General features: G+C 38.5%; 2 protein-coding genes and 2 long non-coding RNA genes across 4 annotated transcripts in view; 2 read left to right on the forward strand and 2 right to left on the reverse strand.

The window, feature by feature from the left end:
- Nucleotides 1–14,218, reverse strand: part of LOC127359477 (protein NLRC5-like) — a 186,285-nt gene that overhangs the window by 30,846 nt on the left and 141,221 nt on the right. Inside the window, exon 32 of the mRNA XM_051393261.1 lies at nt 2,665–2,838. Within this exon, the coding sequence (XP_051249221.1) occupies nt 2,665–2,838 (174 nt within the window). The remainder of the gene's footprint in view (nt 1–2,664; nt 2,839–14,218) is intronic.
- On the reverse strand, nt 3,859–10,744 carry LOC127359489 (NACHT, LRR and PYD domains-containing protein 12-like). The gene is made up of 7 exons (XM_051393366.1): nt 10,659–10,744; nt 10,232–10,430; nt 9,779–9,892; nt 8,915–9,144; nt 6,925–8,752; nt 4,418–4,591; nt 3,859–3,892 (listed from the first exon to the last, which is right to left on the reverse strand). The coding sequence occupies exons 2-7, from the start codon at nt 10,360–10,362 to the stop codon at nt 3,874–3,876; spliced, it is 2,496 nt and encodes an 831-aa protein (XP_051249326.1). The 5' UTR covers nt 10,363–10,430; nt 10,659–10,744; the 3' UTR covers nt 3,859–3,873.
- Nucleotides 7,909–14,218, forward strand: part of LOC127359540 (uncharacterized) — a 32,564-nt gene continuing 26,254 nt past the window's right edge. Inside the window, exon 1 of the long non-coding RNA XR_007882649.1 lies at nt 7,909–8,053. This is a non-coding gene — a long non-coding RNA (uncharacterized LOC127359540). The remainder of the gene's footprint in view (nt 8,054–14,218) is intronic.
- On the forward strand, nt 10,850–14,164 carry LOC127359547 (uncharacterized). The gene is made up of 3 exons (XR_007882655.1): nt 10,850–10,977; nt 13,679–13,719; nt 13,867–14,164. It is a non-coding gene; the product is annotated as an uncharacterized LOC127359547 (long non-coding RNA).

The following is a 14,218-nucleotide window of genomic DNA, read 5'->3' on the forward strand; positions in this document are numbered from 1 at the left end:
GTTGGGCCAGCCTTCACTCTCCACATGCATCGATGAGCCTTTGTCGCAATTTGACCCTGTCTCTGATTTACTACTTTCCTTCCATGGACCACTTTCTGATAGGCACTGGCCACTGCAGACTGGGGATACCCCACAAGAGCTGCAGGTTTGGAGATGCTCTGACCCAGTCATCTACCCATCACAATGTGGCCCTTGTCAAAGTCGATCAAATCCCCACAATGCCCATTTTACTTGCTTCTAACACATCAACTTTAAGGACAAAATGTTCACTTGCTTCCTGATACCCCCCTGCACAACTTTCACATCATATTAATCTCAACACAGAAGGAAAAAATGGTGTCTGACCTCAGAGTCTCCAGTCTACAGTGTGGACTCTCCAGAAAACCACACAGCAGCTTCACTCCTGAATCCTTCAGGTTGTTGTAACCCAGGTCCAGCTCTCTCAGATGGGAGGGGTTGGACTTCAGAGTTGAGACCAGATAATCACAGCTGATCTCTGACAACCTGCAGCACCACAAACTGAATAAAGAATGAATGATGAAGATAAAATAATTTATAATCCAACCAGATGTGTTAATGTTTTAAATGTGTAGCCCGTCATTACTAACAGTTTCTACACCCAGGACATCAGACTCTTAAACAGTAAGACCACACCACCCTCCCCCACACTTAATCACTCCCACTGTGATGTGATGTCACTCGGCACCTGAAGTATAACTGTGAGGCAAGAGCACCTTATCAGTCAGGTTTCTTTGGTTACTCTACAACAGGGGTCACCAACACGGTGCCCACGGGCACCAGGTCGCCCCCAAGGACCACATGAGTCGCCTGCAGGCATCTTCTAAAAATTTTATATTGATATTATCTGTTTCCCACCTTGTTAAGTCATTGTTGATTATTATTGTGAGAAATCATTAACATGATCAGTGTCTTCACATAGATGAGTATCATTAATCAATAATAATATATAAAAATAGGCAAACTGAGCAAATGTGTTATTTCAGTAGAGTGTATCAAACTGGTAGCCCTTCGTATGACTCAGTACCCATGAAGTAGCCCTCAGTTTCAAAAAGGTTGGTGACCCCTGGTCTACAATGTTCTGCACTTTAAGTTGTAAGTTATATGTTATATTTTCTATATATATATTTTTTATATTTTTACTCTTCTACTTGTGTGTTGCCTCAGGGAGTCAGGCAATGAAAGTAAGACTTTCATTGTACGTACAAACCTTGTATTTCTTACTGTACATATGATAATAAACCTCTTGAATCTTAAATCTATGTCCTAATCAATGAGCTTTTCTCTAAAATGAGTAGAGTGACTTTGTCATTGTGTTATTGTGGATCATCATAATGTCAGCCTTCTACAGACATCATCATAATGTAAGCACAACATTCATACACCTATTCATGTCAACACTGATCAATAACATGCTGCTGATCTCAGTCAGGTCTGTAATTAGAGGATCAATACTCTATTGATCCTTTAAACTGTTGTATATGAAAATGAAACCAAAGAAATATTTCTCCTTCAGTAAACTTGATCAGTTTAAAACAAATATTAGTTCAGAGGATCTTCTGTATCCAGATGTGACCATTTACCAACAATTATAAACATTCATTTACTTTAACAACTAACAGTGGACATTTTCTACAGTTTCTTTAACAAACACAAGTCTTTGTGACTGCAGAATAAATTTAGTTCAACAAACATGAAAATATGATCAAAAGCAAATTTACAACTTTATGGATGTAAGTTATGTATGAACATAAATTAGGTTCAATTGTTAATGAAACATATCACATCTACAACAGTAACAGAGAGTCAGTGAACTGACCCCAGATTCTCCAGTCTACAGTGTGGACTCTCCAGAAAACCACACAGCAGCTTCACTCCTGAATCCTTCAGGTTGTTGTCTCTCAGCTCCAGCACTCTCAGATGGGAGGGGTTGGACTTCAGAGCTGAGACCAGATAATCACAGCTGATCTCTGACAAACTGCCGTTCCAGAACCTGAATAATGAATAAATTATGAATAAAAATAATTTATAATCCAATCAGATGTGTTCAGGTTTTAAATGTTCATTGTACGTACAAACCTTGTATTTCTTACTGTACATATGATAATAAACCCCTTGAATCTATATCCTAATCAATGAGCTTTTCTCTAAAATGAGTAGAGTGACTTTGTCATTGTGTTATTGTGGATCATCATAATGTCAGTACAACATTCATACACCTATTCATGTCAACACTGATCAATAACATGCTGCTGATCTCAGTCAGGTCGAGAATAATCAAATCAGACACTGTTGTTACCTTCATCTTCTTCTGTTTCTTCTAATTCATAACAATAATTTGTCATGTTGTGAAAAATATTAAGACAAATTTTTTCTATAGAATTCTAAAATGGCCAATAGGAAAAAAAAGAAAGAAGTAATTTAACTAAAGAGAAAACTTTACAAACTACAAATATAGACAGTTTCTTTAACAAACAGAATAAGCAGATTACATTTAGTTTAAACAACAACAACAACAATGTGAACATATGAACATGTTGAAATGTACAACTTTATGGATGTAAGTTATGTATGAACATAAATTAGATGAAATTGTTAATTAAACATATCAGATCTACAACAGTAACAGAGAGTCAGTGAACTGACCTCAGAGTCTCCAGTCTACAGTGTGGACTCTCCAGAAAACCACACAGCAGCTTCACTCCTGAATCCTTCAGCTTATTGAGACTCAGGTTCAGCTCTCTCAGATGGGAGGGGTTGGACTTCAGAGCTGAGCCCAGATAATCACAGCTGATTTCTGACAAACTGCAGCAACTCAATCTGAATAAAGAATAAATGTTGAAAATACATTTTAAATGTGTAGCTCAACATTACTATGTCCTAATCATTGAGCTTTTCTCTAAAATGAGTAGAGTGACTTTGTCATTGTGTTATTGTGGATCATCGTAATGTCAGCCTTCTACAGACATCATCCAAATGTCAGCAACAACATTCATACACCTATTCATGTCAACACTGATCAATAACAACTGCTGATCTTAGTCTAGTCTACAATTATTATCAAATCGATCATGTTTATCTTGTTACTTTACTTTTTTTTTTATTATAATTCACAACAATAATGTGTAATTTCATGAAAAATACTGAGACAGATTCCAAAATGGACAATATGAAGTAAATTACATTTTATGAAATAAAAAGTAATTTAAGTCAACAGAAAACTTTACAAACCACATCATCTTTATAACTGGATCAAACTGAGCACAGAGAGCTGCATGTTATCTTCATCTTAAATGTAACCTAGTACCTTCCTGTACAGATGTAGTGTATTATTTATGCTCCTGTTTACTGGTTGATTCAGAACACAAAGACACATCATTTTCTGAATGGAGCGTGTTTCATGTTTCACCTGTTGCTGGTCACAGGTCAGACGTGATACTGTACTCAGCTGCATTTTTAAAAAGTATGCTTCACACTCTGTCTCTGTGCTCCTGTATGTGAGTTTTAGACTGTGTTTGTGTGTGTATGAGACAAAGAGTGTATAAGTATACATGTATAAGTTCCTGTATAATACTGTGTTCTGAAGCTTATATATAAAAAGAAGTTATTCCTGAAACTTGTATTTTTTAATAAAAAATACAAATACAAAAATACATTCTGATTAAATTTCATTAGTTTCTTCACCTATATATATTATACTATATATTGTCTGTGTGCCAGTTCATCTTGTGTTGTGTTTTTCCTCTGTTTCTTAGGACTTCTGTCTGTTTTTGGACTTTTGGACTTTGGATTTTTTTCTTGTACTTCCTGGACTTCTGTGGACCAACCCATTTTGTCTCTGAAGTCATTTGGATCCTATTGCTTATGGTTCCACCTGGCATAACAATTGAATGATAAATAATTATATATGTTTTATTATAAACATAATATCTACATACATGGCATTTGATTGGAGGCTAGTCTCACTTTGTCCCACAGCAACATTAAAATAGTTTGGATTTGTGTACATTGTTTCTGTTAATAATGGATTGTATTAAGTGTCCATTTCATTATAATATTCAGATTTATCATAAATAATTGAACATGCACATGTATTTTAAGTTCCGTTAAAGAGGGGTGGAGGTGGGGTCACATTTGAGCATTTAAAAATTTACTTGAAAGTAAGGCAATAGTTACTTTCTGAAGTAACTAGTTACTTTTATAATTTGTAACTGAGTAACTAATTTAGTTACTTTTGGAAGACGTAACTAGTAACTGTAACAAATAACTTTTTAAAAGTAACTTGCCCAACACTGTTTAAAACAGACAGACCCAGAAAACTGAAGTTAATTTACAACTTCTGTTATGGATTTAAATTTGGTAGACATACACTGTACAAGACCAAAAAACATGAACTGACCTCAGAGTCTCCAGTCTACAGTGTGGACTCTCCAGTCCAGCACACAGCAGCTTCACTCCTGAATCGTCCAGCTCATTCAGACTCAGGTTCAGCTCTCTCAGATGGGAGGGGTTGGAGTTCAGAGCTGCGACCACAACTTCACAGTGAGTCTCTGAGAGTCCACAGTAAGAAAGTCTGTGATGACAGAGAATATAAAACTTAAAGTATAATAAAAGCTGACACGATTACAAAACGAGACATTTTGCTTCAAAAAGAACATTAGAAAGAAAAATAGAAAAGTATTTTTTATTGTCATATTCACAGTATATATACACCATTTACAGCACTTTTACATGAAATGAAACTTGGCCCATCCTATTTACATAGGAGCAGTGGGCAGACTAAGCGGCCGCCCATTCATTAACATGAGCGGCCGTAGCTCAGCTGGTCGGTCAGTCATTGATCACAAGGTTAGTGGTTTGAAACTTGAGCTTGTCCTGTCCACATGTCAACGTGTCCCTGAGCAACATAATGAACCACAAACTTTAGACAAAAGTGTCTGCCCAATGACTGTAATGTAAACATGTGTTGTATTTGGATTGACAGGGTGCTGTGATTTTTGTTTGTTAAACTTTATTTGAACATGATGTTCACTGAGCTATAAAATCACTGTAGGTTCAAACTGCACTCGTATGTTTTTACCTCAGTCATGTGCTTGTGTGTATTTTGTGCATCTTTGATGGATATTATGTCATTCAGTCTGCTTTTAATTACTACTATTGTAGTCATAGTATAATTGGTACTAAAGGTTGTATTATTATAGTTTATGTACGAATATGACTTTATTGATAGTTTGTCTTAAGTGGAGTTCAACTGTTGAACAATATAATTTCTTCTCTGAGCTTGGTGGTGATAAAATCCCTCCACTGAACTGAACCTACTGAGCTCTCCTTCACTGGCAGAATGAAGCTGGAGGCCGTCCCAGGAGCTTACTGTGTAATGAGCTGAAAACCACAGTGGAAGTGTGTGCTGCTATTTTCTCTGCATATCTTGTCTTTAGTGTTATTGTAGTGAGATGGTGCAGAATAAAACACACTGTCTGACAGTTTGTGCTTGTAAATTAGTCTCAGTTCTCACATTAAGGTGACCAGATGGAAAGAGGGAGGATGGCCTCCCCTCACATCTTCTCAAATCAAGCAATGATAGATATTGTAAAAATAGACGGAACAGTCCTTCCTATGAAACAGGTCAGAAACTGTTGAGAAAAAAATATAATAATAATTGCACAAAAGCCATGAACAGACACGTGATATAAACATGACGTGCAGACTAGGGCTGGGCGATAGTTCGATCTCGCGATAAAATTTTGATCGATTTCGATAATAAGCTTGGGACATATTATTCGATATCACATGAAAAAGTAAGCGCAACAACAACAGTATCAGAGTCTGCCAGCTGCCATATGCCGGTAGGACACACCCACTTCCCATTGTGAGCAGCGTGGCTACAGTTAGGGGGAAAGAAGTTGGAAAAAGGAGAAAAAATGAGCGAAACTGAAGTCGAGGACAGCGAAAATAATGCCGAACGTGAAAGCGACATCACTACATCACCCGGGACCGAAGACATTGTTGAAAAAAAGGTAACACAACGTCAATTGGGTGGACGTGGTTTGGATACGGCAAAAGTGACCAGGAGTAGGCGAAGCCGGTCTGCAAAATATGCCGGCGGTTGGTACAAGCCAGGACGGGGAACACAACAAATCTTTTCCATCACCCGAGACAGCACCACCCCAGTAATTACACTGAGAGTGTGACTCTGCGAACTCAAGCTGGCACGACACCACACACACAGCCAAACAAGACCACTACGTCTGCCATTAGCATCGCTATATAGTGAAAAGTGACCAGTCACTTACTAGTTTGCACTTGTTTGAAAGCATATAAAACTCTGTATGAGCGAAAGAGCGCTGCTCTGAATTTTCTTTTGCCAGTTGATTGCCCTGCTGCTCTCTTGACCAATGGAAAGATTCATACAATGTGGGAGTGTAATGTGAATCCTTTGTCTGCATGAAGACCTTAACAAAAACATTTTGTGCTCATTATTGGAAGGCATATTCTTTAATTTTTTATGTTATTAAACTTTATTATAACGTTTCAGTGAATCTCTTGTTTCTTCAAGTTAAGGATGTCCCTCACACTGGCAACATCTGCAAAAACTACATATCATGATAAGAATCGAGATCGATCAATATGGGAAAACATATCGTGATAAAAAAAATGTCCATATCGCCCAGCCCTAGTACACTGTATAGCCTAAAAAAGACTGTTGTGATAAAATGATCAGTCTTCAGGTTTTTTCTGGATTTGTATCAAACCTCCATTAACCATAGATAGATAGTTAGAAGATGATAGAAGATACTGTTCAATCACTTGATAACTAAGTTTTATATTGTGCATGTGTGTAAAGTGTATCCTTAATACTGATGTCTTCGGCTTTATGTTGCTTTATAATGTTGTTAATGCACTTACACAGCCTTCCTGCAGTTCTTCACAGCTGGAATCAGTCTCAGTCGTCCCTGCCATGATGTGTTGTACTTCTCCAGGTCCAACTCATCCAGAACCTCCTCTGACATCTGCAGCATGTAGGCCAGAGCTGAGCAGTGGATCTCAGAGAGTTTCTTCTCTGATCTGTTCTCTGACTTCAGGAACTCTTGGATCTCCTGATGGACTGAGTGGTCGTTCATCTCCGTCAGACAGTGGAAGATGTTGATGCTTCTGTCAGGAGAGATATCATCACTGTTCATCTCCTTCAGGTTGTTGATGGCTTTCTGGATGGTTCCTGGACTGTTGTCTGTCTGACCCAGCAGGCCTCCTAAGATTCTCTGGTTGGACTCCAGAGAGAGGCCATGAAGGAAGCGAACAAACAGGTCCAGGTGGCCATTTTTACTTTTAAGGGATTTCTCCATGGCGATATACAGGAAGTCATCTAGCGATAGGTAATGGTCATTGTCATAATAATCTTCCAGGAAGTCCTTCAGTACGTCTGTGTTCTTGTTGGTGTAACAGTGGAACATGTAGACTGCAGCCAGAAACTCCTGAATGCTCAGATGAACGAAGCAGTAGACTGTTTTCTGGAAGATCACACTCTCTCTTTTGAAGATCTCTGTACAAACTCCTGAGTACACCAAGGCCTCTGTGACATCAAGACCACACTGCTCCAGGTCTTCTTGGTAGAACATGATGTTTCCTTTCTCCAGCTGTTCAAACGCCAGCCTCCCCAGCTTCAGAAGAACTTCCCTGTCAACCTCCATCAGCTCCTGTGGACTCATTTCATGTCCCTCTTCATACTTCTGCTTCTTTCTCTTTGTCTGAACCAGCAGGAAGTGTGAGTACATGTCAGTCAGGGTCTTGGGCAGCTCTCCTCTCTGGTCTGTAGTCAACATGTGGATCAGAACTGTAACAGTGATCCAGCAGAAGACTGGGATAAGACACATGATGTGGAGGCTCCTGGAGGTCTTGATGTGTGAGATGATTCTGCTGGACAGATCTTCATCACTGACTCTCCTCCTGAAGTACTCCTCCTTCTGGGCATCAGTGAAGCCTCGTACTTCTGTTACCCTGTCAACACATTCAGGAGGGATCTGATTGGCTGCTGCAGGTCTGGAAGTTATCCAGACGAGAGCCGAGGGAAGCAGATTCCCTTTGATGAGGTTTGTCAACAGCACGTTGACTGAAGACTTCTGTGTGACGTCAGACACAACCTCATTGTTGTGGAAATCCAGTGAAAGTCTGCTTTCATCCAGGCCATCAAAGATGAACAAAAGTTTACAGACAGCGAGCTGCTCTGCTGTGACCTTCTGTAATGTTGGATGGAAAACATGGAGCAGCGTCAGAAGACTGTACTGCTCATCTTTGATCAGGTTCAGCTCCCTGAACGAAAGCAGAACCAGCAGACTGACATCTTGGTTTTCCAAACCCTCTGCCCAGTCCAGAGTGAACTTCTGCACTGAGAAGGTTTTTCCAATGCCAGCGACGCCGTTCGTCAGAACCACTCTGATGTGTTTCTGTTGGTCAGGTAAGGCTTTAAAGATCTCGTGGCACTTGATTGGAGTGTCATGGAGGATCTTCTTCTTGGAAGCTGTCTCAAGCTGCCTCACCTCATGTTGGGTATTAACCTCTTCACTCTGTCTCTCTGTGATGTAGAGCTCAGTGTAGATCCTGTTGAGGAGGGTTCTACTTCCTTTTCCATCAGGTCCTTCAGTCACATGTTTACATCTCGTCTTCAGACTGATCTTATGTTCATCTAAAACTTCCTGCAGACCACCATCTGCTGGAAGAGAAGAAACATATTCTGAGACTAAACTGAGAACCAGAATCCGGATCAATAAAAATGTTTCTGAATTCATGATATTCATGATAATAATAAATACACTGCATAACACAACAAATGTCCCTGTAATAGATTATAAAGTCCTGTTTTCAGACATGAGGACATCAGCAGACAGATGTTCAGTCTTACTTTGTACAGTTCTGGTCTGACTGGCTGTCTGCAGTCCAGCTCTTGTTCTGGATCTTTTTCCACACTGGGGACAGGAGGAGTCTCCTGATGAAGCAGACTGGTCCCAGTATGAGGTGATGCACTGTCTGCAGAACCAGTGTCCACAGCTGGTAGAGACTGGATCCTTCAGGACGTCCTGACACAAAACACAGCAGGACAGCTGCTCCTCCACATGACTCCTCTTCCTCTCTCTGTGAAGACATTTCTTTATAACTAAAATGATTTGTTGATTGCTGATGTATATATAAAGTTAAGATGGTCACAGAGAAAAAGTGTGGTTATTTTTTTGTTTGAATTCAGCATTCAGTCTGTAATGACAATGACTTTCATAAACACAATAATTAACTGTTTTTCTTATCTGTCTGTCTTATTCAACCTTAAGTGATCTGCCTGTAGTCCGGTATTAATACAAACTCAACACTTCCTGTAGTTACTTCACAGTTAATGAGAGCTGATTATGTATTAACCATATTTTACACAAGTATTTTATTAAAGAGCAAACTCAACCACTGAACAGACAGACTAAGGTGAGTAAAGCTTTTCTACAATTATGATATGAACTGATTCAAGATACATCTGGTGGATCATAACAGCTGATCTGAGGAAGAGCCAAACAACTAAATATTTTTAGTTTAGTTTTAGAGGACAAAGGTAAGAAAATGAATTAAACGTTTGAAGCATGTTCTTTCAGAATTAGTTGCAACATTTACATTTTCTTTAAGTTTAAATTCTGAAATGATTTTGCTGAAGAAATAAAATAATATCCATCTTAGTATGAAACAGCACCTGCCTCATCATCTATGAGCTCAGAAAACAGTGTCTTACTGTGCGTCTGAGGGTCCAGGTTCATTACTGAACATTGGAGGTTCAACTTTAGACAGGTCACTCTTCATAGACAGACAGCTGGACACTGGAGACTCTGATCTCTCTCTGATCTCTCTGCAAACACCAACATGTTTTTATTCATATCACATGAATCCTGAATGAATTCTTTGATGAAAAATCATTTAGGAAACTTTAAATACACAAACTGCTGCTACTGTTGATAATTAGGAGATTTAAAAGTTCGTATTAGTCCTTTTAGATTAGATTACAGCTTTTCTAATTGACTGACAGTCACAGTTACTGAGAGGAAGATGGCATGGATGATTTCTCTTTTTGTCACAATTTTTTGTATAAATATATACTTATATATTTTGTATAATATATGAATGCAAAAACAACAGAAACTGAAAATAGAGTTATATATATTAATAGAGTTAACAGCAGTTCTCTTACTGTGTGTCTGAGGGTCCAGGTTCATAACTGAATAATGGAGGATCTTCTTTACACCGATCACTCTTCATAGACAGACAGTTGGACATTGGAGACTCTACTCTGTCCTCCTCTTCCTCCACACGATCACTCATCTTCTGATCTGAAGTCAGTCTGAGAATTAATAAACATTAACACTGACTGTAAGCTCAGAGCACAGAATCTGAAAAACAACAAGTCTGTTTGAGAGACACACCCAAGATTAAGAGAAAACACCCACCCAATCACACACACACTCACACACAGTTATTTTTATTTATTACAGTAAAAAAAACAGCTGAAACTCCAACTGCTCAGTTTTCTTTCAATCTAAAACATTTCTTCCGTCTGCAGGAGAAACTGACTCAGAGACTTTGACAGTAAGATAATAAAATGTAGTATGAACACTCACCCTGCCTCAGCCTTCAGTTCTCCTCCTCCTGCTCTGTCCACTCTAAATGGAGACTGAACCAACTGAACACTTTCACTTTAAGGTTCTCCCTCCCTGTTCTAATGTTTCTGGACCCTCCCCTCTGCATTTACAAGAAATCACATGACTGTGTGTGCGTGTCATAGATATATATACTGACTGGATGTCGCCTTGGGCTTCTAAGCATACGTCAACACCACCGCCCAAAAGAATTATTATTATTTCTGGTCTCATGTTTCAGTATATATATCTATGGTTGGTTCGGCGACGTTTTCAAAATAAAAGCACGACCGTCAAAAAGGTACTGCATGTAAAATTGAGCTGTGAAGCCTTTAGGTCGGATGCTTTTGTGATTGTCATTAGATATGAGTACAATACAGATGTAAAAGCAAATACATATACTATTAAGTGGAAGAATAATAAACCTACGCCTACTAGTACTAGGCATTACATTAATATCAAAAGCTGAAATGTTATAACGTTATTTCGTCTCGCTATTATTATTATTATTTTGAAACATTTCTGTTTCCTGAGTCTCGGGGCTGCATCGACGTCGTCACCTGTTCAATCCCCACTCGCAGCATTAGAAGGTGCAGCTGCAGTCGGTTAACGTTAACGACCACTCAGAACAAAGTCTGGCACAAAGACAGGGACCGGTGGCGCACACACTTTCACTACAAAGAAGTGGAAAAGAATGATCGTTTATGAGCTGCTTCATGAAGTTTGATATGAAGTTGTGGTTATAGTTATTATTTTAGCTGTATTTTGGGCATATAAACGAGCTTTGTACCGATTTTAGACCAGGTCTGGCTGATTGGATTGATGTACATTATCTCGTTAGTTTAATACTTAAAAATGTGTGTCACAATAAGTCATTTCATTGGTTACATTGTTACCTATCAACACATGGCTAATTTTAATATTCAAATGAGCCATGTGTTGACTCATGCCTAGTTGCTACCACCAGGCTGTCAATCAAGCTCTCAGCTACAGAGAACTTAATCTTTATCTATCCAGATAAACCATTAAGAACAGTTTCTGTATGATGTTTATTAGACCTATGTAATCTGAATTGGAAGGGCACATTGTCATGAGCTGTATCTTGTATATTTATTATTAGCTATGTGGTATGTGTATGCACCTTTATGTAATCTGGTGGAAAAACATTAAAATTTAAAACTGATCATACCAAACAAATATCTGCTTGTGTGTCCCTGTGTATGTAAAGTGTCCTCCTTTTTGATGTGAAGGAAATGGCCACACTAGGAGCAACTGAGGATGAAACAGAGATGAAGATTTAAAAAATATATAGATCAAAGACATGAGACATGTTTGTAATCTCACAGTCTGATCCAGTAATGTGTTTGGTGATTAGCACTAGGAAAGGCGTTGAGGTTAAAATACAGTAAATTAAACATTTTACATAATTATTTGGATATTGGCTCAACAGCATTGAGTGACTTAATTTCAGCTACTTTAACTAATATAGTCAATTTAAACACCTTCAGACTGTAGGCTATATGGTTTATTTAAAATCTCTTTCAGACTACACAGTCTGAATGTTTAACAGCATTTCACTGTTTAAATCCACTACATTTGTTGAAGTATCTGAAATACACAAATACATTTCTAACATTTAAAATCTACTGTATTTTAATCTCTTTTCAAGTGTAAATCCCCTCACTGGATCAGACTGTTATATTACATGTCTGATTTTTAAAATCTTCACCTATAGTTGCTCCTGTGTTTGTTACATTAAAGATGAACAGATTTATTTAAATGTAATGTATCTGTGGCCCCAAACAGTCACATTCCACCAATAATTAAATGTGCACAGTCAGCATAAACATGCATTAATATATGTCTACTGAATTAAAACAGAGGGTCCTTTTTTTTTATTTACCCATTTAAATATTCCGTAAGGTAACGTGGCGTGTTAGCATGTGTTGCTGTGAGGTGCTTCATAAGATTTGAGTTGCTTGAGGCAGACGTGGATAAAGTGTTTTTTCCTGGGCATAGTGCACGTTACATAAACATTCTTGCCTTTAACTTCAGTAAGCGAGAAGTAGTGTCGGTACTTCCAGTTTGAAAACCCTACCATTGAATTTCCCTGGCTCGTCGCCATTGTCTCTGTCTTGTGTTTATAGTAGTAGTTAGAGCGTGCAGTGAGACAGCGTGCAGTGAGACAGCAGGGCATCCGCCCACCCAGCCAATCATTGCATTTGCAACAGTGTCATCATCACCACCCTGCCCTCTCCTGGCAGCTGATGTGTGGCTGTCAGAAAGCCTGACTCCGCTGCGCTTCATTCAACCAAACTGTAGTAACGCAAGTAACGCGCCACTTTACATTCTCAGTAACGGTAACGGCGTTGCAACGATGGGAAAAGTAATTAATTTGATTACTCTGTTAATGAAAAAATAACGCTGTTAGTAACGCCGTTATACTTAAACGCCGTTACTCCCAACACTGTATACAACCTGTGTGTTAATGGTCCGATTTAAGTGTGATCTGATAAGAGAAACGAATTGTTTCAGACAGAGGCTGATTAGAGTTCAATGTAAAATGTACAGTATAATAAAAAAAATGACGTTTTGGAACATTGATGCATATAAATCTATTTTAGCAGACGATGAACAGTGGAAATGGCCGTAACATATCCTTTTAAAGGCTGCAGATAAATATGAAACAGACATCTAAAGACACATTTTTGACTGAAAATCACTAGAACCCTGAAACTTTTCTTGGATCAGGATATGAGGTTTCAATACAATTTAAACCTGTCTGATCTATTTCTACTTTCACTGAGCTAACTGATGTTGGAAATGAGTGTTTATTGAACCTGCTCTCTGGGCCAGGTTTCTTGTCCTCAATAATGTCGAACATATTTACAGTAAAAATAACCAACTGTAAATAATGTTCAATATATTGCATTACAAAATTGAACAACAGATACTATTTAATAAAATGCATCTACTATGCTCTCCTGTTACACATTTTTCAGACATGGAACCTCCTGAAGCTGACGGACTCCTGTACATAATGGTATGATCAAGTTGAATTTTAATACATATCAAGTTTATAATATCCAGTGCGTAACCTTTCGGCAGTTTCTAGGCCTATAGAGAAAGGTCATCATCAAATGTAGTCAGCCACACTAACAAACAATTATGTCATCTTGTTTGTTTTCAGTGCGCAAAGCCAATACACGAAGACCATGGACCAAAGCAGAGGAAAATGCTGTGCTGAAACATTTCAAGTCCCACGTAATTAAAGGCCATTTGGCATCTAAGAAGGAGTGTGTGGTCTGCAAAGAATGTGAGCCAGCCCTGAAAAACAGAACGTGGGGGGGGGCTCTATAAACAGTAAACTGTGTGTGACTTACTGAGGGAGGATGTTACACCATTGGTTGGTCCAGTGTTGATCTGTCATTGATTGGTTGTTGTTCTTTCAAAATAAACACAAACGGTCCTCAACTGTCCAAAGGAGGCGTTTGAAATAAAATATCTGAAGATTTGAGCGGAAAGTTTTGTTCTTGCAGCTC

This window comes from Dicentrarchus labrax, unplaced genomic scaffold, assembly GCF_905237075.1.
Source record: "Dicentrarchus labrax unplaced genomic scaffold, dlabrax2021, whole genome shotgun sequence".
NCBI lineage: Eukaryota > Metazoa > Chordata > Actinopteri > Moronidae > Dicentrarchus > Dicentrarchus labrax.

Bases quoted from the DNA above. Each gene is read 5' to 3' on its own strand.
- LOC127359489 (XM_051393366.1), bottom strand. From the start codon at position 10,362: ATGAGTGATCGTGTGGAGGAAGAGGAGGACAGAGTAGAGTCTCCAATG. The intron at 9,893-10,231 runs GTAAGAGAACTG...TGGTGTTTGCAG, and splicing joins CCTGGACCCTCAGACACACA to AGAGATCAGAGAGAGATCAG. The intron at 8,753-8,914 runs GTAAGACTGAAC...TTCTCAGTTTAG, and splicing joins TCAGACCAGAACTGTACAAA to TCTCAGAATATGTTTCTTCT.